The 25,703-nt window shown below is 35.4% G+C and overlaps 1 protein-coding gene across 2 annotated transcripts; it reads right to left on the reverse strand.

Annotated features, from left to right (window-relative positions):
- Positions 1–594: 594 nt before the first annotated feature.
- On the reverse strand, positions 595–4,361 carry LOC108344792 (polyadenylate-binding protein 3). Of its 2 annotated transcripts, none has more exons than XM_017583290.2 (8): positions 4,234–4,361; positions 3,852–4,090; positions 2,057–2,835; positions 1,896–1,973; positions 1,655–1,744; positions 1,309–1,548; positions 1,045–1,233; positions 595–968 (listed from the first exon to the last, which is right to left on the reverse strand). In XM_017583290.2, exons 2-8 carry the CDS (start codon positions 4,081–4,083, stop codon positions 762–764), a joined length of 1,815 nt encoding a protein of 604 aa, XP_017438779.1. In that variant the 5' UTR covers positions 4,084–4,090; positions 4,234–4,361; the 3' UTR covers positions 595–761. The 2 variants fall into 2 exon arrangements, with proteins under 2 accessions (XP_017438779.1, XP_017438778.1); XM_017583289.2 differs by having other exon boundaries at positions 3,852–4,132.
- Positions 4,362–25,703: the final 21,342 nt, after the last annotated feature.

Consider the following 25,703-nt stretch of genomic DNA (forward strand, 5'->3'; position numbering starts at 1 on the left):
AAATCTCAATCTACAAAAATCGTCACAACCAGAATTCTCAATCCACGAAATGAGCACAACAAAAAACCAACCATAAAACAATGGTGCAAAGAAGAAAACCAAAGCAAAAACAAAAATTAGGGAACCACAAATTTGAACAAATGAATAGAAGAAGAAAAACGAACCTATGCCATCGTCATGGATGAGTTTTGCCACCATGGTTCAAAATGTTATGGAGACTCCTTGTTGTGGTTGCTGTGGAGACTCCTTGTTGTGGAGTCTCAAAGTAAGAAAAAGAAGATTAGATAAATGAATCAAAGAAGAGAAACAAAATCGAAGAATAGAAACAAACATGTTTTACTACTGAGGGTGACCAATGTCGCTGTGGATGAGCTTGGTCGTTGAGGAGTCTCGTCCCTAAGTCTCAAAGTGGGAAGATGAACGTTGTTTTGTTTCTGTACGTATGTCTCTCTTCGAATGAACGAAGAAAAGAAGAAATAACACATTTAAAACATACTACGGGATGGCTGCAAGTTGGCCCGCGTGTAAATATTCTATAATTCTCAGATAGCATAATACCCGAGATATTATAGAATAGATTAAAACAAAAAGAACTAAAATTCAAAAGATAGTAAACTTATAATTCAGTCCAAAAACATAAATTTATAAAACTAAAATCCTTGACACCCTTATAATAATCTAAGTCTAGTCCAAACAAAATAAATAAAGTCTCGTTGGAACCTCAAAATTGTCTCAAAATATATCTAAAACTGAAAATTATATCACTTTTGTTGATCACCAACTTCAGAACCTGCTGCATCATGAAGCACCTTCATTGCCTCGGACACCTTTGTCTTCAAATCCTCAGGAGATTCAATAAGATGAATCACTTCAGATTGATCCATTTCCAGCAGCATTCCTGTGACTTTTGCAGTCTGATGACTTGGAGTAAGACGTTCCACCAGTGGATATAAATGTTCACCCAGCATCTACAAGTATTAAAGTTTACAATTATTTCTGAATTACATACAAAATCAATTACATAAAATCATGAATATAGTTTACCCTATGTTGATTCTCCGGACTAGCAGAAGCCAAAGCTGAAGCAAGGGTAGTTGATGATGAAGCAGAAGTCTTGACATCAATAGGAGATACAGAAATGTCAGATGGATCCACCAGATTATAGGGCACAACATACTTATGTATGCCATTTGGACCAGTTGGTGGTATTGGAAGTGAATGGTTGAGAGTTACCTATTTTCAAAATTTCAAATTTATTAGCATGTATAATATTTTGTATGAAGAAGAATACAACTATAGTATGATCACCTGGGTATTTCCCATCCTTCGTGTAGTAGGACCCATCCTTTGTCCAGGAGGACCCTGTCTCTGAAGGTGGTATGGCATAATGTAATTTGGAGCAACCCCACGCATGCTTTGTGGCAAGACATGAGGTTGAAAACCATAGCCTGTTGCCTGAGGTGAGACAAACCCAGGTGTTCCTGGACCAAAATAAGCTTGATGATATCCAGTAATGCCAGCAGCAATTTGCATATGAGAAAACTGGGCCTGCATACAGTAAAAGTATTGATATATATTATAAAAGGCTAAAACAAGATTCATACAAAATTTAAAACAACATTAGTACAAAATTTAAAAACAAGCACACAATCACCTGTAAATTAGCCTTCCTTTCTTCCTTTCGCTGGGCTACTGCAACATACAGAGGCTTTTGTCCAATTATCTTCCCATTCATTTCATCCAACTGAAAATAAATAAAAAAGGTAACAAAATAAATAAATATAGTGATTATTACCACAATCTACTACTCTATATATATAAAGATTAAGAAAATATATATAGTATTATTATGTCAATCTTATATAATATATATAAATAAATAAATAAAAACTTACGGCTCTAGTGGCTTCCTCCGGAGTAGAGAATGCAACAAAACCACAACCTTTGCTACGACCAAGTGCGTCAACCATTACCTGCACAAAATATTGTATTAAAGAAAAAGTAATTTTACACATCCCATAAAGAATAAACCAATATATTACGGACAAAACTGTACCTTGCAAGATGTTGTTGTTCCAAACACAGAAAAAATCTCTTTCAATTTTTCATCATTAAAACTGTCATCAAAGTTTTTCAGATACAAGTTAGCACCTTGAAGTTTATCAAATTTTTTTTTTTTTTCCTGTTCAAATTTAGCTTTCAACTCTGCCTCTCTTTCTGCCTTCCTCTGAGCCCTCCCTACATATAAAACATTGTCATTGTTGATGGTTGTTCCATTCAACTTTTCAACGGCAGTAGCGGCTGAATCTGGACTTTCAAAATTCACAAAACCAAAACATCTGGAGTTCCCCTCTCCGTCTCTCATGACCACAGCACTGGTTATAGTACCATAGGTATTGAAGAGTTGCTTAAGGTCTTCATCAGTGTATGTTTCAGAAAAGTTTTTCACATACACATTGGTGAACTTTGGTGATTCATTCCCTGGAGCCCTTTCCTGACGCCGAACAAAAAGCCCAACATAGACCTTCTTATCATTTATTAACATGCCGTTCAATTTTTTGATAGCATTCTGAGCAGACTCGTCATTGTCAAACTGCACAAATCCATACCCTTTTGATTGACCATTCTCATCAACTGCTACCTTACTAGATAGCACAGTTCCAAAGGCAGCAAATGTGTCATACAGTGCCTTGTTATCTACTGATGCATCAAGGTTCTTAATGAACACATTTGCAAATCCGCTTTTCCTGATGCTGGGATCACGGTGAGAAAACATAATCCGAATGGGTTTTCCATTCAGAAGAGTGAAGTTCAAATGTTCCATGGCAAAAGCAGCTGCAACATAAATTTAATTATGCAGATCAAGCACGTAGATATGTTGTAAGTGGAGTGAAGAAAAAAAAAATACAACTTCATTCCACATCCACACCATAAAAACAAAATTCATTCGAAATACTATGTAGTGCACATGATCCTTTTCTTTTTTATGTAATTAAATATTCATCCAACACTCACCAACATACATGCAGATCAACACCAGATCTAAGCTTTAACACACACAAATATCAAAATAATCGACTGGTAAACCAAATAATAATGGTAATACACAAACATTAACTGAGCACAATTATAATGAAATCCAGTACTTCGATAGAAAAAAGAAATAAAAAGTAATAGCACTAAACACAATTAGAAACACCACTCACCTATGAACCTGACAGAAGACGAAGATCAAAATAATCAAAATTAAAAAGGGAAACATGTGATCCCAAAAGAAAAATAATAAATAAAAATAAATAGGTTTTCTTGTTAACATTTCTTTCCTCCCAAATCAAATTCAACACAACCATCTAGACGAGTATATTCAAATCAAGAAAATAATTAAGACAGATGTAGATCAAAATAATCAAATACAAAAAAGAAAAGAAATAATACTAAGAAAAAAATTAATAAACAATTAACTCAGGAAACGCTTTTCCTTTTCAATCCAGTTCTAAGAAAAACCAAAATCCAAGACCCCATCCAACAGATCAGCTATAATCAAATCCACAACTTCAATAAAAAAAATAACAAATAATCGTACAGACAACATCATTAAAAAAACAGTTATAGCCAGGACAGTAGACCACTCTAGATCAAAATAATCAGTGCAGAACACAAACAATCACCAATTACCGAAAAATAAAAAATAATTAAAAAGAATATCTCAGGATTTTGTTTAATCCTTTCATTTAGTTCTAAAAATAATAACGCAACTATTTCAACACCAACAACAGATACATTATAATCACATGCAAGATTTGAATAAAAAAAAATCAAATAAATAAACGACAAAGGACGATTAAACAAACCATCTTGAGCATTGGCGAAATTGACATATGCATAACCGAGGGAGGTTCGCTTAGTCTGATCCCTGCAAACCCTAATCGAAACCACTTGAGCCACGTGGCTGAACAGATCAAACAACTGACTCTCTATCACATTGGCGTCGAGATCTCCGACATACAGAGAGGCACTCCCGAATTGCGCACCATTCAACACTGTGGCTGGAACCACCATAGAAGCAGAAATCGCCGCCGCCATTGTTTTTCTGCAAAAATTGAATCTCCTTGAAACACACCAAAATTCCACACTGAAATCAAAGCAAAAGTATAAAGTGTCTCGAGAAAAAAAAATTTAGAAAATTAGAATAGACAGAAAAACATGAGAGAATCGGATTAGAGAGAGTTTTACCGGAGAAGGAGACTAAGAATTTTTTTTTGTTTTGATTTTACAGTATTGCTCCCTGCCTAGGGAACACGAGTGCCAAGGGGTATGCTCTGTGTTGGTGTGAGACTCTCAGAAACATGTGTGGGACTTATATACATATTGAGGAAACCTCGTTTTGTTTAGGTTTTCGTTGAATCGGGTCGTTTTGGCCATGTTAGCAGAATGGTACGTGCCGTCACTAATCATAAAGGAGCACGTGCAGCCACGAATCATAAAGAGGCACGTGCCAGGTTTCTTTTTGCTCTTAATTATACATGTTTTGATGTTGATGTGATGTTGAATTTGATGTTGATGTTTGTCACTTTCACACTTTTTTCAGGAGAATATATTTTCTGATAGAATTAAGGAGGAGAGAAGGGACCATTGACGTCAACACGAAAATTTTAGAAAAACGACACGTCATACTACATGCGACCAATCAAAAGTGCACAAAATAAAAGAAAACCAATGAGAACAAAACAATGAATCATTAGGGTATTTTTGTAATTTACATTTTTTTTTCTCTCAGACTGCTATCTTTGTAGATTGCTGAGACACAGTAGATTCAGGTGATTTATTTTTTTCAAAATTATTTTAATTTTAGTTTTTAATATAAAAGGATTAAAACCTATTTTAGTCTTTATTTAGCCTATCATTTCATTATGTATGAAGCTGCCGTGTTGAAGTTGGACTATCTCTATTTAATTGAAAATTTATTATTGCGAAATAAGTCTTCGATATATAATTATAAAAATATATAAAATTAACACTAAAATTGATAATGACATTTGTATAAATAGATGTTTAATTTAGAGGTTAGAATTTATATATTTTTTATGTTATATGATTATTAAAAGTCAGAATTTATTAGATTTAATTTATTTTTTATTTATATATGTACATTTATGTTCATATATTTATATTTTATTTTTATATTTATATTATTTCAAATAAATAAATAAATATATATATATATATATATATATATATATATATATATATATATAAATCTCCTCTTACAACTAGACGTTTATAATTAGATTAGGTTTAAAATTTTTTATCATATTTTAACCTTTAACTATTTTTGAAAGTTATGATTTTTACAATTATTAATTAACTATATATTTTTTTTCTATTATCATTTTGAAATGTGGAAGAACAATTTTTTTCCCAGAAGATGCAACATTGGACAAGGGTATAGTTATTCCTTATTATTTATTTTATTTGATATCTATGTCATAGGATAGTGGCTAGTTTTTGGATATTTAGTTCCCATTCTATAAATTGGAGACTTTGGCTATGTAGTATATAGTAATATCATGACTCACGCCCACTTTAATTTAATTTAATTGTGTTTTTATGATCATTTATAAATATTTTTGTAAATCTACCTACTTGCAAATAAATTTAGAATGTTCTGTAAGAGAAAATATAACTCTTTTTTCAATGCCGAGAATTAGCTATCTAGACCATGAAAGAAATGATAATATATAGCATCGGTCAAACAAACATAAAAGTGAAAAGAATAAATAACAAGTTATAGTCAATTTCACGCACTTCAATCTAACCCTAAAAGTTAATAAATATATATATCTATACAAAAAATAATAAGCTTAATTTGCTTAACTGAAAAGTATCTGAGGAATGATAGGGTGACACTTTTAGCTGACAAAGGTAAAAATAATTATAAAAGTAAACTTTTATAATTTCTTGATAAAGAATAATGTCAAATAAATAATAAATATTTTGTGTGTGAAAGTATTATTTATATAATAAAGAGAAACTAATCTATTAGAGCGAAATTAATGTAAGAGAAACATAACCATTTCAAAAATTTTAAATACCATATGGTGATATTAGGAAGTGAAGTATTATATTTAATATTATATCGGTTACCAACTGTAAAATTTTTCTTTTTCTCTTTTATTCAAGCATAATTTACATAGACATATTCTATTTCAAAATGGCTTCAGATAGAAAAAGTATCAATCGTCTCATTTGCATTGATGATTTAAATACCAAAATAATGTAAAAAAAAATAAGTACAAAAAGTAACATACAATAAATAATAACTTGTAATTATGCTAATAAAGACAAATACCGTCATAAACTGATGTTGATGAATGATTACTGTATTTAATGTAATAATACTACTGATGAATCGTTATTTTATATTATTTACTTAGCTTTCCGCACCAAAATATATTAGTGAATTGTGTTTAATTTTTTATTATTGTCTTATTTTCACTATTTGAGTTTAATTAGACTATTAATTCTTATTTTAATTAATTTAAATTATTTTGGCCTAATTATTCCAATTATTATTTGTAGGACAATTTTGGAATCATATTTTAGGACTAAAAGAGTGTTGCCACCTCATTTACCAATTTCCACATAACATCAGATTTTAATTTCATTTTTTAGTTTACCTTTGGGCTCATTTTTGGCCATATTTTGTAGAAACTCATGTAAAGGGCAAAACGGTAAATGGGGTCTTTAAAACCCCAAAAATCAGATTTCACATTCTCTTTCCCTTCATTTTTGTTTTTTTCCCTTAGGTCTTGGAGGATAGTTGTGTTTTCCAGCCCCTACCCCCCCTGCTTTGGGGGTTTAGGTTTCATTATGGAAATTTTGTTTTCGTCTCTTACTTTCAATTGCATTTCCAGTTTCGTTTATTACTTGTTATTGCGTTTTCAATTTCCTTTCTTGGTTCACATTTTGTTTTTGCATTTTCATTTTTGGTTGTTGTTCCGTTTTCCAATTTCTGAATCCTTTTTCATTGCAATTTCGTTTTGTGCATTCTGTTCCAGATTTAATGTTGATTTTCCTTTCATTTTGTTGTTGTAATTTCAATTTAATGTTAGCTTAGGTTTGCTTGGTCGGTCATTAGCGAAATTGCATCATTTCCTTGAGATTTCTAAGCTATAATTGTGTTTCTACTACTCTAACTTGGTTGGTATTGAATCTGGTTGTGCATTTGCAATTGGATACACGCTTAATTGCCTAATTGGTGTTTAATCTTTGCTTAGTTCATGAAACTGTGTGGTGCATAATTGATTGAATATGACCATGGCGTTTGCTTAATCTGCTTCTATGAAAACATGGTTAATCTACGCTTAGTTGGTTAATTCATGTTTAATTAAGGGTTGAAGGAGTGAGTTTTATTGCTAATCTATGATTGGAAGCATTGTAATTGAGTTAGTGACCAATCGTTTTCAATTAGTAGTTCAATTCGTGTTTTAGTTGTTTCAATTCAAGTCATCAAACTGTTCATAAACATCCCCCACCAAGTGTTCGATCTAATTTCTGAACCAATATTTGGTCCTTGAGTGACGACTTAGGAGTCACGTCCTAGTCTATAGTGCACTTAATTGCATATTAATTTGATTCGGGTACGACCTAGATCAATTACACAATAAATAAAAATTGATATTGTGAATAGCTAAAATCAACAGTCCTAAATGATAGTATATTGAACAGAGTATTTAACTCTGTCTAACTTTCCTCTCAAACTAGTGGTGACATGGTCATGTCAAGGCCACAATTACTTCCTTTTTTAGGACTTGATAACGTATGTAGTGCACATCTATCTCAATGTGTTCGAACTATGCGTGCATGACTGGATTAAAAGCAATTGACTTTGAACTTAGGTTATCACGCCACAACATTGGTTTCTGAGCATTGGTATTTTTAGTTTTGTTAGCAAAGATCTAATCCGCGCTACTTCAACTATAATGTTAGCCATGACTCTATATTCTGATTTTGTGCTTGATTGTGATACTATCTTTTGTTTTGTTGAAGACCAGGAAACAAGAGTTTCTCCAAGAAACACATACCATCTTGCCATTGATTTTTTGTCATCAGTACTAGTTGCCTAATCTGCATCAGAACACCCCATTATGTCAAGATCATTTGAGGGTTTTATATGCAGACATAAGTTCATTGTTCCTTGAAGATATCTTATAATTCTTTTTATTCCTTGCCAATGATCCATGGTAGGTGTCTTCATCTATTGACTGTTGACAACAAAGGTAATGTTTGGCCTTGTGTTGGTCAAATATTGCAATGCACCTATGGCTTGCCTGTACAAATTAGCATTGGTCATTGGTTCCCTTTTTGTAGTGAATTGTCTATCACCCATCATTGGTGTTGGACATGAAACCGTCTCCATGTTGAACTTCTTTAGAGTATCTTTTATGTACTTAGTTTGCCTTAGGTACATTCCACTATCATTCTTGTGTACTTTAATGCTAAGAAAATAGTTCATATGTCCTAAGTCTTTTAGAGAGAATGCAACATTCAGTTGATTGATGAATGTTTCTAAGCACCAGAGATTGCTTCCTGTTATAATAATGTCATCAACATAAATGAGAAGGAATATCATATATTTGCACCTCTAAGAATGAATAAAGAAGAATCACTTTTGATGTTTTTGAAACCCCAACTTAGAAGAATGTCTCTTAGTCTATCACACCAAGCTCTTGATGTTTGCTTCAAACCATATATGGCCTTGGACAATCAACATATATAATCTGGTTCGGTTGAGGCAATGTAGCCTTTAGGTTAATGTATAAAAATTGTTTCCTTTAGACTTCCATTTAAGAAGGCATTATTTATGTCAAGTTACCTAACATCCTAATTGAAATGTACAATGGCTAAAATAATTCTGATAGAGTTGGACTTGACAATAGAGCTAAAAGTTTCATCAAAGTTTATACATGCTATTTGATGTAAACCTTTTGCAATAAGTCTTGCTTTTCTTCTTTCAATTGAACCATCCACTTTATACTTGGTTTTGAAGATCCATTTTGAGTCTATGATGTTTTCTTGACCCTTGAATGACAGTAATGTTGAAGTTTGATTAAACATTAGAGCCTTGAATTCAGTGTCCATGGCTTGATTCTGGCTTCCTTAGAATTTTCTGGTTCTTTGTCATCTTCACGAACCTCTTTCAGTCCTATGTATGATTGCTTAGGCTTGTAAATTCCAGTTTTGCTTCTGGTCACCATCAAGTGAGTGTTGGTGTTGGGTTGATTGCTTTGAGTTTCACTAATTTCTTAGGCTTTTTCTTGACTTCTCTTGATGTACTGTTACCAATAAAAGATTCACCAAGATCTCCTTCATTTGTACTAGTGTTGGCAGGACTATGACCTGTGATTTCTTCTTGATGAATTGTAGTATTGTTGTCTGGTTTAAGAGTAGTATTGATAGTGGTATCTGAAGAGTAATTAGGAAGAAAAACTGACATAAGTTAAGTTAATTCTTTTAAAGAATTTCTTTTGTCAATGAAACCTTGATGAAAAGGAAAGTGATTCTCATTGAAAATCACATGTCTTGAGATGAAAATTCTCCTATGAGAGTTAATGCATTTGTATCCTTTGTGTGAATTATTGTAACCAAGAAACACAGACCTAGATGTATGAAACTGAAGCTTATTTTGATTATATGGTTTGAGACAAGGATAACAGGCACATCCAAAAGGTTTCAACTTTCCATAGTCAGGTTCTTTCTCGTAAATCAGTGAGTATGAACTTTTGTTTGGATTTATTGATGATGGTAGTCTATTGATTAGTAAATAATAGTTGAGAAGGCTTCCCATCAGTAAAGTAGGGGCATTTTGGCATGTGCTAATATGGTTAGGCCAAGTTCAACAACATGTTTGTGTTTTCTCTCAACATGGCCATTTTATTGAGAGGTGAGGGATAATTCCTGATTCTTAGGAAATTCTTTAAACCAATTTAAATTCATCACCTCCATCACATTGAATGATTTTAATTTTTCTATTAAACTAATTTTCAACCATAGCTTTGAAAATGGTGAAGGCATGTATAATTTCTTATTTTTGCTTTAAGAGAAAAATCCATGTGAATCAACTAAAAAATCATTAATAAAATGAACATAATATTTCAACCCAGATGGAGACAAAATTGGAGCAAGATCCCAAACATCATTATGAATTAAATCTAAGAGTTCATTAGCATGTGAGGAAAAGCCTTTGAAAGGTAACCTATACAGTTTCCTAAATTGAGAGGCTTCACTAAAAATGTGAATGAGTCACTACATGATGTTTTCACATTGCATTCTTTCAAGACCTTTTCATGAGCTTTATTGCTGGGATGTCCAAGATTCCTTTGCCAACTTTCTTTAAAAGACATGTAGACATTATAGTCTTTATTAGTTTATCTTTCACAAATCAATAATTTTCATCAATCTCAATAAGAATATGGTTTAATCATTTTTGAGGTCTCTATTTTTGCATAAATGTCTCAAATAGGTCCTTCCATAATTTGTGTTCTTAATTAGGTTCTTATTCCTATATATTGAATCAATTGTACCCTTTCCGTCAATTGAAGAGAATGACGTTAACGTTCCAGTGACGTGGCATGCTGAATATGCAAATGTGATGTGATCATGGATAGGTCAAGTAATGAAGAGTATAAAAGGATGACAAGAAGCATGGCTAAAGGAAATAATTTTACTTCTTGTCTTCTTTATACATTTGTACCAAAAAAAGTAGAATAGGTTCATAAGCGTGTATTTGCCTCTTTGATTTCTTTCTCTTAGTTTTTGCGAATAAAAACTTATAAACTCTTCTTTCTCTTTAAGAACAAGCAATGTGGGACTTTTCATGGTTTGGTCTTAAAAAGAAAAGGAGAGGAAATGAACGTCCTAGGCGTTAGTGCAAGGTAGCATAGGTAATTTTCATGTTTTGAACTATAGGAGAACTAGTTGCCTTATAAACCCTTTGGAGTGGAGAGATTTCATCAATGTGGGACTTCAAAGCTCCTAGAGAACGTGCAGCAGCTGGCTAGTCGGCCTCCTCACTCTAAAGTCCCACATCTCCTAGATCTTGCATCCAAGCTCATTCCAAAGGCTATATAATAAGGCTTAGGGGTCTCCTTTGTACACTCACCTTTGAATCAATTGATTTCTTGATTTGATTTGCACATTTGCGATCCTTTTTTGAGATAGTATTCTATCTCCAAAGTCCCTCTTTGGGCATACCTTATCTTGCTTAAGCAAGTGGCGATCCTCCTTTGATACTTATCTTGGAGCCTCCTTCAAGTGGCGCATCTTCAAGTCATAAGTTCCCTTTTCTCTAATCTTTTCCATTTTTAATTTCTCTCCATTCTTTTGTATGCCATTTAGAATATTCTCTCTAGGTATGCTATTCCCTATCATGTGGTATCATGAGCCTTAGGTCTTGATCATTTAGGAATTGCATGCTAGAGTAGAATAGCTTACATATGTGATTAGCCAAAAAAATTTCCGCCCAGCGTTAGCGTCATTTTATAGTCAACTTGTATGCTTTAGTTTAGCTTCATTTCTTGTCCGTTTTCCATGAAATTTTTTGAAAAGTTTCGTCTGGATGTCTACTTTCATACCTAGTTTTTACTTTGTGCCAATTCATCCTATACTGTTCGCAATAAATTCTTTTCCGTCGTTGTGTCATCCAGTTTTCTACTGTTGATTTAATTCTCCTCTGTTTGCATTATTGCTTGTTGTTTGGTTATTTTGGCTGTTGGAATTCATCACTGGACTGTGCTAGAACATCACCACACTCTTAAGCAAGGAATCAAAGCTTCAAATCAAGGTTTGGAGGTGTTAAACCGTGGCTGTCCAGAGGATTGTGCAAGCATGTTTCTTCAAACAGCAACAATGCTATTGGAGGTCTTCAACAAGTAGGTTTATTCTTTCCATTTGTTTGTTTTTCCAGCTTATATTTCTTGTCTTGGCTGGATTGTATGTGTCTTTTCTTGATTGCTTAGCTTTGAATTGAGTCATATGTGTTTCCTCCTTAGGAGTTTTCTAGAAAATAATTCTTGAAATTGCACTTGCTAAGAGTCCTTTTGCATCTTGGTTCTTGTATGCTGAATTGAGTTGGATCAACTTAGGATTTAAGTGTGTATGATTTGCTTGTATGTTCTGCACCAGTAGAGGTATTAAGCAAATCAAATTATAGCTTTGTCAAACACAAATATTAAAAGAATACATGCTTGGCCGAGACTAGTTGCTGCACATTGCATTTTTCTTTTCAGCAATACCAAAACTGCACCTGTTTGCTTAAATCTGCATGGTCTGGCCGAGACTTTCATCTTCTGTTTGATGTGTTTGACATATTCATTTTGTACCTCTCTTATCATAAATTTACAGAACATATAGGTTTGAAGCATGCCAAATTACTTCCACTCAATTTTAGATCCTTCTCTTCATGTATGCATAGAATTTAGGGTGTGAATTGGCTCTTGTTTGTGTCAATTTTTTGTTGCTGTCTTATTCAATTGTGCCACTGTTTTGACTCTTATTTCTTGCTGTTTTGTCTCTTAAAATCCTTAGATTACTACCACCTTGTTTTGTGCCAAGTTTCTTGATTTTTTTAGGTTCAAATTTCATCATTTGTCTTGAAGTTTTCTTTCATTTTCTTGACTTCTACCATGTGCTATCTTGATTTGGCTCCTTTGCATTAAGGGTGGATTGTACATTTTTCCATTTGCTTTAGACTTGAGTTGGTGCTCTCAAAGTGGACTTGTGAGATACTTTACTATTTTGAAAGAAGGGTGTTGCCCTTACCTTGTTTTTTTGAGACACTTTGCCAAGAGATTTGAGCTTCCTTTCTTGTTATTCTGAGTGAAACCGTGTGCTACTGTTTTGGCCATGATTTTTGGCTGTTTCTAACCAGTTTTGTGTGTTAGCTTTGTTGTTGTTTGCTTTGTTAACATGTCTGCAGGTTCAAGCCGTGCTTCCTCCAATGGAGCTAGTCACCATGGAAGCCCTTCTAGCAAAGTTGATTTGATGAAGGCCTTCCAACAAATGCAATATCAACTTGACTCCTTTCAAGACATGAAACACCAACTTGATGCCATTAGCAAACGGTTGAACACGGAGGCAAAGGCTAAAGGGAAGCTCTCTCATGGTCATGAGCATGGTTCCTCCAAGAAAAAGCAAGAAGACAAAGCTTTGGATCCAAACCTTGCAATGTCAAAGTTGACTTTGCCAAGTTTCAAGGGAGAAGCCGATCCTAGTATATTTTTAGAGTGGATAGCTAAAGTAGAACAAATTTTTGACTTGTATAGTGTAGATGGACATTTGCGTGTAAATTAGCTACTTTAGCCTTAGAGGGATACGCCATTCAATGGCTCCTCAGGGTGAACATTACCAGGGGCTCACCCGCGAGCTCTTGGGAACATTTTCGGTGCTTGTTGTACTAACGCTTCGTACCTTCATACTACCATAGGGACCTCCTGATTAAGCTCCAACGGCTTACTTAGGGTAGACAAAGTGTGGTGGAGTATGCACGTGAGCTCGAAGTGCTCTTATACCATACTAACACTAATGAGACTGACTCCGCGAAAATAACTAGATTTATTAGTGGTCTCAATAGAAACATCCAAGATATTGTAGAGCTCCATGATGATGAGGATTTAGATGTTGTGGTACATAGGGCTATGAAAGTTGAAAGACAAGTTTTAAGAAAAGAGTCCTACCGCAACAAATTTTCCACTTCTTCAAAAGAAAATTTTTACAAAAGCTCATCATCAAGGGATAAGGAAAAGGATGTTTCTAGAGAGATTTCTCATAAATCTCGGCCATCTTCTACTAACACCGCGCCTTCTTCTTCAAAACCTAAGTCATCAACGCGACCTAGTCAAGTAAAATGTTTTAGGTGCTTGGGTCATGGTCATATTGCATCTGCATGCCCAAACAAGAGGGCAATGTGCATTAGAGGAGAAGAGGTTGTCATCGATGACTCTCCTCCTTCTTCACCTTCACACACTTCTCACTCTTCTTCTTCCTCTAGTGAAAATGAGTACAAGGTTCCATTTGATGGCGACCTACTAGTTATAAGACGTCTCTTGTCTCAAGTCCACAAGGACTTTGACACAACTCAAAGAGAAAATATTTTTCACACTAGATGTCTTATAACTAGCAAGGTTTGCTCCATGATCATAGACGGGGGAAGTTGCACTAATGTGGCTAGCACTCGTGTAGTGGACAAACTCAATTTTCCCACTATTGCGCATGCCAAGCCTTATAAGCTTCAATGGCTAAGTGAGGAGGGTGAAATCTTGGTAAACAAACAAGTCCATATTTCCTTTTCTATTGGCAAATACCAAGATGAGGTTCTTTGTGATGTTGTAGCCATGGAAGCAACTCACATTCTATTAGGAAGACCATGGCAATTTGATAGAAATGTTCAACATGATGGTCTTACTAATAGAATGTCTTTTACTTACCAAGGGCACAAGGTTGTCTTAAAACCTCTAACTCCAAATGAAATTCATGACGACCACCTCATCATGAAGTCTAAAGAGGTGAAGAAAAGGAGAAGGTCAAGAATAATCTCATCATCTCTCATAAAGAGATACATAAAGTTATTGACAAAAGGGAGCCTATCTTTTGTGTTGTGCCGACCCAGTGTCTTGCACCCACTCCTGTCCTTAAGTCTTCCAAGCTAGATAGAAGAGTTCCAAGATGTGTTTCAAGATCCTCCAAAAGGTTTACCACCTATTAGAGGAATTGAACACCAGATTGATTTTATACTAGGAGCTTTTCTTCCAAACCGTCCAACTTATAGAACAAATCCCATGAAAACCCAAGAAATTCAAAGACAAGTAGAGGGTTTATTGTCCAAAGGGTGGGTTCGAGATAGCATGAGTCCATGTGCTATGCCAATCATACTTGTTCCTAAGAAAGATGGTTCATGGCGCATGTGCACAGATTGTAGGGCCATTAATAACATCATCATTAAGTATAGGCATCCCATTTCTTGGTTAGATGATTTATTAGATGAGCTTCATGGTTCCACCATATTTTCCAAAATTGATCTTAAGAGCGGATATAATCAAATTCGAATCAAAGAAGGGGATGAATGGAAAACCGCTTTTAAGACCAAGTTTGGTCTATATGAGTGGCTTGTCATGCCTTTTGGCTTGACTAATTCTCCTAGCACATTCATACGTCTCATGCATCATGTTCTAAGACCTTTCATAGGCAAATATGTTGTGGTCTATTTTGATGACATGTTAGGAGTGTTCTTCAAGCCTTAAGGGAGGCGTCATTATTTGCTAATTTAGAGAAGTGCATCTTTGGCATGGAGCAAGTAGTTTTTCTAGGCTTTGTTATTAGCTCCCAAGGAGTTAAAGTCGACTCCTCCAAAATTGATGCTATTAGGGAGTGGCCTATTCCTCAAAACATCAAGGATGCGAGGAGCTTTCATGGGCTAGCCAGTTTTTACCATCGCTTTGTGCCTAATTTCTCTTCTCTTGCCGCTCCTTTAAGTGACATAGTTAAGAAGGATGTAGGTTTTAAGTGGGGGATGAGCAGCAAAAGAGTTTTCAAGTCCTTAAAGACAAGTTAACTCATGCTCCCATTTTAGCCTTGCTTGACTTTTCTAAGTCATTTGAAGTTGAGTGTGATGCTTCTAATGTAGGCATTGGGGCCGTGCTTCTTCAAGAAGGACACCCTATTGCTTACTTTAGTGAGAAGCTTAAAGGGAGTCACTTAAATTATTCCACCTATGATAATGAATTATATGCTCTCATTCGAGCCTTCCAAACTTGGCAACATTACTTACTTTCAAAAGAGTTTGTGATCCATAGTGATCATGAAACTCTAAAACATTTGAAAAGCCAAGGCAAACTCAATAAGAGACATGCTAAGTGGGTGGAATTCTTAGAACAATTTCCTTATGTAATCAAACACAAGAAGGGTTCTTCTAATGTAGTTGCGGATGCACTATCAAGAAGACATACTCTTTTGACTACTCTTGAAACCAAGTTTCTTGGGTTTGATCACATAAAGGAATTGTATCAAGATGATAATGATTTCTCTTCTTTATTTGAACAGTGCACTCATGGACCACACAAGGATTTTTTCCTTAACAATGGCTTTCTTTTCAGAAATAAATGCCTTTGTGTGCCCAAGAGTTCATTGTGCCTTCTCTTAATTAAGGAAGCACATGAGGGAGGTTTGATGGGGCACTTTGGGATTACAAAAACTTTAGCTATTCTTCATGAGCATTTCTATTGGCCGCATATGCATAAACATGTAGCTAAGTTTTGTAATCAATGCATTCCATGAAAGCATGCTAAGTCTACCACTCATCCTCATGGCTTATACACTCCTTTGCCTGTGCCTAGTAGTCCTTGGGTTGACATTTTTGTGGATTTTGTTTTGGGTTTACCTAGGACACAACGAGGGATGAATTCTATCTTTGTGGTAGTGGACCGTTTTTCAAAAATGGCACACTTTATTCCCTGTCACAAAGTAGATGATGTTGTTCACATTGCTAATTTATTCTTTAGAGAGGTTGTCCGACTGCATGGTTTGCCTAAGACAATAGTTTCTGATAGAGATTCCAAGTTCCTTAGTCATTTATGGCGATCTTTGTGGAACAAGTTGGGAAATAAACTTCTTTTCTCTACCACTTGTCATCCACAAACTGATGGTCAGACTGAGGTGACTAATATAACTTTGGGACAATTATTGAGATGTTGTCTTGAGGGCAATCCACATTAGTAGGAAGAGTTGCTACCCCATATTGAGTTCACTTATAATAGGGTTGTCAACTCTACATCACTTCATTCTTCTTTTCACATTGTTTATGGGTTTAACCCCCTCACTCCATTGGATCTTCTTCCCCTTCCTGACCTTGAGTCCATGTGCTTAGATGGTGTGTCCAAAGCGCAATTCATTAAAGATTTGCATAATAGAGTTAAGACGCGCATTGAACACACCAATAAAAAGCATGCATCTAGTGTCAATAAGCGTAGGAAAAAGGTTACTTTCTCTCCTGGTGATTGGGTGTAGGTTCATTTACGCAAGGATAGATTTCCTTCGCAACGAAAATCCAAACTCAATCCTAGAGGGGATGGTCCTTTTCAAGTCCTACGAAAAATAAATGATAATGCATATGAGATTGATTTGCCTGACACTTATATTGTACATCCTACTTTTAATGTGGCTGATCTTTCTCCTTTTGCAGATTTCACAGATTCGTGGTCGAATCCTCTCCAACCTAGGGGATGATGTGATCATGGATGGCTCAAGTAATGAAGAGTATAAAAGGATGACAAGAAGCATGGCTAAAGGAAATAATTTTACTTCTTGTCTTCTTTATACATTTGTACAAAAAAAAGTAGAATAGGTTCATAGGCGTGTATTTGCCTCTTTGATTTCTTTCTCTTAGTTTTTGTGAATAAACGCTTATAAACTCTTCTTTCTTTTTAAGAACAAGAAATGTGGGACTTTCCATGGCTTGGTCTTAAAAAGAAAAGGAGAGGAAATGGGCGTCCTAGGCGTTAGTGCAAGGTAGCATAGGTAGTTTTCATGTTTTGAACTATAGGAGAACTAGTTGCCTTATAAACCCTTTGGAGTGGAGAGATTTCATCAATGTGGGACTTCAAAGCTCCTAGAGAACGTGCAACAGCTGGTTGACTGGCCTCCTCACTCTAAATTCCCACACCTCCTACATCTTGCATCCAAGCTCATTCCAAAGGCTATATAATAAGGCTTAGGGGTCTCCTTTGTACACTCACCTTTGAATCAATTGATTTCTTGAGTTGATTTGCACATTTGAAATCCTCTTTTGAGATAGTATTCTATCTCCAAAGTCCCTCTTTGGGCAGACCTTATCTTGCTTAAGCAAGTGACGATCCTCCTTTGATGCTTATCTTGGAGCCTCCTTCAAGTGGCGCATCTTCAAGTCATAAGTTCCCTTTTCTCTAATCTTTTCCATTTTTAATTTCTCTCCATTCTTTTGTATGCCATTTAGAATATTCTCTCTAGGTATGCTATTCTCCATCAAAATGGGAAACATGTAGTAGAGTTAGGGTATTAGTGACGTGGGTTTTGCAAATTTGAAATGAAAAAAATATGTGATTTCCTTAAATCCTTAATTTGAGAGAATCTCTAATTAAAAGGGTGTCTGAGGTGTTGGAAGCTTTGCTTCTGCGTCGTCGGAGCCCGGGTGGTGAATGCACTTCTTCTTCTTCGAACAGAACATCAAAAGACCATTCATGTTGTTCTTTCACATGTGTTGAGATTGTTGATAGGGGGAGCACTGGTGTAGCTGAACCCATAATCTCAATGATATCTGAGTTTTTGATGATGATAATACATAATTAATAACACACATATATTTGGTGTTACATGTTCTATGCTTACATGTTATATGCATTTTTTAGAACATGATTGCGTTGTTTGTGTTGTTCATTGCATTTCATTGTGTTATATATGTGATTTTATACTTCAATGCATGACACATGTTGTTGGAAAAGAAAAACCACAAGCACTTTTGTTGAACTTAAATTGTGTGGCAAAACAATAATTTTAAGTCGATTTCATTATGGGGTGAGTCAATTAAAACTCGTGTATTTGCACAAACTTTTTCAAGTGTGGTGTGAGAGTTTTTCAAAGAGAAAAGTTTTCAAAACTGTTTTACTCTGTTATAAAGTCGATTACATGCGTATTGCATTCGACTGAGTTTGTTATGTTTGGAATAATTGTTAATGCTTGATATAACTATCACAACGACTATATTTTTAAATATGTTGACCAAGCATTAAATGAAATTCGACTATATTAATTGTACATTCAATTAACTACATTGATTGCTGCTAACGGTAATAACAGAATTACTATATTCGAATGCATTAGTAGCTTAGTAGATTAAAATGCGTTAGAGTTGTGTTTATCTATAAACTGACGCGAATTTGATTTCTGTAAGAACTTTTGTGAATCTAACAGTTTGTGATATCTTTTGTAGAAAGTGCATTCTTACAGAAAAAGAGAAAGAGCTCTGGGAAACAAGAAGTGATTGTGGTGATCATCTACTTGTGGATTCTTGAAGGACACTGGATGTAGGCTTGGCAGAACTAGTATAAAAACTTAGTGTTTGATCTTTCTATCTCTACACTCTTTTATTCAGTCGACTTCTTACTGTACTCAATCGATTTAATTTCCACTGCATAAACAAGTATTTTTACCTTGCGTTTCAAGAAAGTCATAAAGGCATAATATTTGGTGAAAAAGACTTTGAAAGTTTTAAATTTTATACTTCACCAATTCAGCCGCCCTCTTGGTGTGAGAAATTGAGCCATTCTTTTTTAACAATTGGCACCAGAGTTGGTTTTCAGAAAATACTTGAAAAACTAGTCGATTAGTGTTTTCATTAAATCGACTGATCCTGGAAAATGACTTTCAATTTTCATACCTTTGGTGAAGGTGCATCCACAAATAGACCACCACTATTTGTTGGAGAAAATTATGTTTTTTGGAAAATTAGGATGCAAATCTTTCTTGAATCCGTGGATAAAGGAGTTTGGGATGCAACTCTAAACGGTCCATATGAACCCACTCAAATTGTGAATGGAAAAACTGTTTTAAAAAACTTTTCTGAGTGGACTCAAGATGAAAACCGTAGAGCACAATATGATGTTAAGGTTAGGAATGTAATACAAGAATACCAAGGAAATGGATGAATTTTTCAGGATATCACAGTGCAAGACTACTAAAGAAAATGTGGGAGGTTCTTGAGGTTACGCATGAAGGAACAGATGAAGTAAAAAGGGCCAGAAAGAACTCTCTTATACAAGAGTATGAGTTGTTCAGAATGAAAGCGACGATCTATGAGATACAAAAACGATTCACACACATAGTCAATCACCTCATGGCTCTCGAAAAAGTGTTTGATAAAGAAGAAATCAACATAAAGATCTTGAAAAGTCTCAATAGAAGTTAGCAACCGAAAGTTACTGCTATATCTGAATCAAGAGACTTGACCAGCATGAACATGGCTACATTGTTTGAAAAACTCAAAGATCATGAATTAGAGCTTGGAAGGCTAAATGAGGAAGAAGAAATTGAAGAGAAGAAATCAATTTCTTTAAAGGCTAAAAGCAAGAGAGCTACAAAGATTCATGAACCTGAAACTGAATCAGATGCAAATATACCAGAAAAGGAAATGATGAATATGATGGTAAGAAAATTTAACAGATTAATGAAAAATAAAAATTCTGCAACTAACAATGCAGGTTTCTCAAGAGGAGGAAAGAAGAGCTCAAGAAGCAACACTGTTCAATGCTATGAATGTGGAAAGGATGGTCATATCAAGCCTGATTGTCCAGACTTGAAGAACAAGCAGAAAGAATTCTCCAAGTATCCTCAGGACAAAAACAAGAAGCAGAGGAAAACTTATATTGCCTGGAAAACAATGATGAAGACTCTTCAAGTGATGATGACAATAGTGTTGAAGAGGAGTCAAACTTATGCTTTATGGCAGGCTCTGCACAATCTGATGATGATAGTGATCGTGAATTTGAAAATGAACCAATAAAAGTCAAGTACTACATGCTACTGTATGCATTTCAGGAAATTCATGCAGAGACCATGCGACTTTAGTTTAAAGTGAGTTGATTATCATCTGAGAGAAGAAATTATGAATACAAAATTGATAATCTTGTGCAGGATAATGAAAAGCTTGAAAAAGATCTTGAAGAAGGTCTAAAATCTACAAAGACAGTAAAGACCAAAGTACAAGTTGTTGAGAAAGAATGTGGTAATTGTCCTCGACATCTTGAGAAAGTTGAGTACTTAACCAACACGTTGGCAAAATTCACTCAAGGCAAAGAAAATCTTGATGCTATGTTAAGATCATCTGGAAGAGCTATCTACAAACAAGGTATTGGTTATAAAGCCAAAAGTAATAGGATAAACTCAAAGAAATTTATTGATCTGAGTAAACCTACTATTAATGCATGCTTTTACTACAACAAAATTGGTCACACTGTTAGAAACTGCTATTTTAGAAATGTTGGTGTTCGAAAGGGAAAATACAAATGGGTTCCAAGGAACAACTTCCTGCTATTAACAAGACAGAACCCAATTTCAAATGGGTATCAGCGTCAAAATCGTTTAACTATTGTGCAGGTGTTAAGATGTCAGCAAGTGTACCGAATCATATCAAGTAATATAAAATGGTAAGACCAAGTATCGTTTCCCAAGAGACTCACGACACTAGACTGTCATGTAATTACTTAACTAATTAAGACTTTTGAAGAACAATTTGGAATTTTGAATGCAAAGCAAGAAAGTAAATATGAATGCTCTTTTGACCAATTCAAAAGAAAAACACAAATGTGAATGGATGATATTGAATACGAGATGAATATGTTGTTGTGGTTTAGATTTCACCTAGTTTACTCTTATGCATATATGAATTTATCTTCTTCATTCAATTGTTAACATCACTCTCTAAATTACTTAAAACCCGATCCCTCAGCGAAGAAAGCCTATCCTTAATTACTAGACCACAATCCCTTGCATCCCTAATAATTAATTCTGCATTACGATTAGGAGCTCAAGATGACCAAAACTCATATCCCCATCCTGAGCAATACTGCTTTTGGGAGCAATCCTCTAGAACATGAATTGTAAGATACCTCCCGATACTCATGCAAATCATACATTATGCCATGAATGAGTTAAACATAACAAGCATTGAGTAAAGAAGAATTACCCTAACAATTGATGAAAGAAGCATATATAATTAAGATCAATTCAAATACATGAGAGTTCACAAGGTTACATCATCCCCCAACAACAAATAATGTTTAGTTCCCCATCGTCATGGAGAAATTAGATGAACAATGGAATGAAAAAGATAGAAAAACCCTAAAAACTGAAGAGGAGAGCTTCCACATCCACTTCTGCCTCTAGGGAATTGAAGAAAATCTGAATTTGTGTTAATTCTATCAAGAGATACCCTCTCTAGGTCGAGCTAATCCTTAAATAGGGCTGAATTGGGCCATGGGCCAACGTTGCCACCGCTCAACGCCCCTACTTGGGGCGCTCAGGCGTGCTTGCGAGAGAATGACGCTTAGCGTCCAATGGAGGCGCTCAGGCGTGACTGCGAAGCTCCAGTGCTGAGGGTCATGAAAAGGGCGCCCAAGCATGAGTGTGACCTTTTGGAACCTTCTCTTCTGGTGCTCTTTCTTTCCTTTATGAGTTCCAACTTCTTGGCAACTTAACTCCTCTTCCAATTCATCCCAATTTCCTACAAAACCAAGGAGATTTAGTGATAAAATCTTCAAGTGTAACCTCAACTTTCTTATTTACCAAAATAAACCAAAATCAAGAGAACAAACAAGTTTCTAAGTCAAAAATGGTTCATTTGATATTAAAGTTTACTCTCAAATAACGGTGAAATCAACCGTTATCACAACCCCAAACTTGAAACTTTGTTTGTCCTCAAGCAAAACAAAATGTAACTCAGCCTAAACAACACTTCAATGATTCAGCATATCACAAACACTTTCTTCCAAGACAAGTAATCACCCAAAGCTGCTTATCAAATCTCAGTCAAGATATATTGATCCATTGGTCAATCAAATTCACTATTATGCTCATATCATCACAACATACAACAAATGCAACTCATGAATGATCAACAACCAAGCAAGAATGTTATCTTATAATGCATGGAACTAATCCTCTCCATTGTTTCACTCAAAAAGTGTTTCACTCAAGCACTCAAAAGTGTATAATGAGGTATACACATGCACTCTACTATCACCATGTCACATGAATCAACTTTGCCTTTCATTTAATCACAAACAAACACACTCACAAGCAAGTTATCATCACAAGGACTTTTCAAGGCTTGTAACGTGGCTGGGCTAAGAAGAAAAATTGGTTTTTCTGTACAACAAAGTTCCTTGAGTTAAGAGAGTGCATAATTCATTCATTCACATGAACAATTCATCTCTCTTTTACTTTTTATGTGAGAAACCAAATTTTCAATTTATTCCCAACTTCACTTACATTGAGCTCATCCTTTCTTCTTTTATTTTTCCTTTTGCTCAATGCTCTTTCATGAATTTCAAAAAGTTCTTTTTGGTTTCTCACCTCAATTACCACATACACATACTCAACTCAACTCAAGGTAAGGATTTCAACAAGGGTTTTTCATCTTCCAAATTTAGGCTCAAGGTGCAAAGGATAAAGAAAAACATTGATCTTTGTTTGGTTCACCTATAGACATTGGCTCTAAGGGAGAAGAAAAACATGGCCTTAATCATTTGTAACAAGCAAACAAGTGGTTTAATCATAGAAACTTAGGCAAACTTAATCATGCTTCCAAAGCAATAACATTCAATCAATCAAAAACTCTAGAGCCCAACCTCTCACAGGTTAACTCAAGTTCCACAATTTGATAAACATTCGGCCAAGCACATTAATCACAATTAACATCATGCATAAGTTTCTAACAATCATGAGCAACCACCTACAATATAAGACTTGACCATGCATCATCGCAACATCAATCACACAATAAAACAAACAAGATAGCAATTACTCATCACACACATATTATAGCCAAACCATCCAAACATATCATTAAGCTGAGTACATATTTCAAAGCCATAGTTCCACAAATTAAAGTAAAAGAAAAAGAAAACTCCTGGTAAGATAACATTCATCAGTAAATGCTATCCAGCATCCATCAGTAGATGCTTCCCATAAATCAACCTCGGCTATCATCCTCCTCATCTTCATCATCTTCCTATTCCTCCTCTTCTTCTTCATCTTCCTGCATAGTCGTGGCACCAGAGGCTCCAAGAAACATAAGCCTGGAATTCTTCCTGAGTCATGAACTTCCTCTTAGGAAAGGCGAAAGTCATATTCATCATTATAGCCTGCTCGCCTCTATACAACGCCTCCATCCTAGACTCCATCATCTAGATTGGTGCAACATCCTGAGCAGCATCCTAAGCCTATCCTTGCTGATCCGATTATGGCACTCTCTTGTGAACCCTTGGAGGATGAGGTGTTGGCATAGGTATTCCAGCTTCATCTAGCATGCAGTACTGGGCATAGTATGACACATCAATTTCCTTCCTAAGTCTTTCAAATGGAGGATGTGAGACATTTACCCCTAATAACTCGTCCCTCTAAGAACACATAAAAGGAATATTGCCCTGTTTGTAGTAATATCAGACACATGGGAGCAAGGTTGGATATTAGCATGTGTAAATGTCATCCAATATTTAGCCAATAGGGTCAAATAAGTCCTCCTGATGTGGATGGGTGTATCATTCTTGTTCCTCTGAAACCTCTTACCTGGCATGCATAATGTTTGCTCCACCTCAGCATAATTGATGTCCTCATCCATAGCTAGAACAAACTGACATTGCTCTCTAGTTCATTCAGACCCAAGGAAATTGTTGATGGTGTCAGCATCATAGGGAATTCTCTTCCCTCTCACATAACTATTATAACCCTCATGATTGTTTCCAAATCCTTTGGCATTGGTGTAAAACTCCTTCACCATGACTATGTTGGACGATGAAGGGTAAGAGACTAAATTCTCCCATTGCCTCCTTCTTAGCTCTATTTCAAACTAAGGTGCCATGAAAGGTATCAGTCCCACCTTCCTCTCCATCAAAAGTCTCCTGTTCTGGACCGTCTAAAAATGCCTCTCATGCATTTTTGAGAGGAATTTGTTGGAATAGATATGTTCCTTTCTTTTCTATCCTCTATCATCTGTGTGCTTCACACACTTCCCAGATGATGAGGCCATACATACACCACAATCAAACGCAATATTCTACTAATGAGTATTCCATAATATCTATGCATTTTAACACATCCTCACTAGTCAACATAGACATCCTATCATCTAAGCACCCATCAACATAAAAAGCGTCTTTCTCCAGCACTGAGGGCGAATCAGAGGGCCCTTAGCTGTACCTGTACATGACCAGAATCACCAAAACACATCATAAGACAGCCGTGTCGGCGCTGACCGCCCCTTAGTGGGCCCTCAGCGCTATATCAAAAAAACCCTCATGGCCTTTGCTGGCCAAATGCACCATACACACACTTTCCACAATGCAATAATCATCAATAGTCCATCCAACAACAATTTATTCAATAGATTTACCAATCATGCATAAACCTCAAGAATAAAAAACTATCAAGAGTTAAAAATTGAAAGTGCAAGATGCTTACTTGAGTGGAGTTCCAAATGTTTCAAAATATGCACAAGAGCTAGTGGAAACTTAGGGATTCTCTGCACAATAGCCACAACAACCACACAAACCTTAAACTTAGTGAATGGAATGAAGCAAAGAGTATTGGAGATGGTGATTTTTGAAGAAAATATGAAAGGGGGAAGTAGTAGGGAACCCTAATCAAGGCTTTTTGGTGGCTGGAAAGTGGAGGAATGAGAAATGAGCAAGGAATCGTGCCTATTAGGGTTAAAAGAGTGAAGTGGGCCTAATGACGCTGAGCTTAAAAAGCCCATAAAACCAACCAGCGTCGCTGGCGCTCAACGCCCTTCTAAGGGAACAAATGGAAATATAATTCAAATGGAAAGCAATGAAATCAATTGCAACTAGGAATCAATCGATTACTGTTTAACAGAGGTTATAAATTCCATGATTTGGAATTTG

The sequence above is a fragment of the Vigna angularis genome, chromosome 8 (genome assembly GCF_016808095.1).
Source record: "Vigna angularis cultivar LongXiaoDou No.4 chromosome 8, ASM1680809v1, whole genome shotgun sequence".
NCBI lineage: Eukaryota > Viridiplantae > Streptophyta > Magnoliopsida > Fabales > Fabaceae > Vigna > Vigna angularis.

Excerpts from the sequence above, each read along its gene's own strand:
- LOC108344792 (XM_017583290.2), bottom strand. The coding sequence starts at position 4,083 with ATGGCGGCGGCGATTTCTGCTTCTATGGTGGTTCCAGCCACAGTGTTG. Across the intron at positions 1,549-1,654 it reads AAAGGAAGGCTAATTTACAG|GCCCAGTTTTCTCATATGCA; the intron begins GTGATTGTGTGC and ends TACTGTATGCAG. Across the intron at positions 969-1,044 it reads GTCCGGAGAATCAACATAGG|ATGCTGGGTGAACATTTATA; the intron begins GTAAACTATATT and ends TAATACTTGTAG.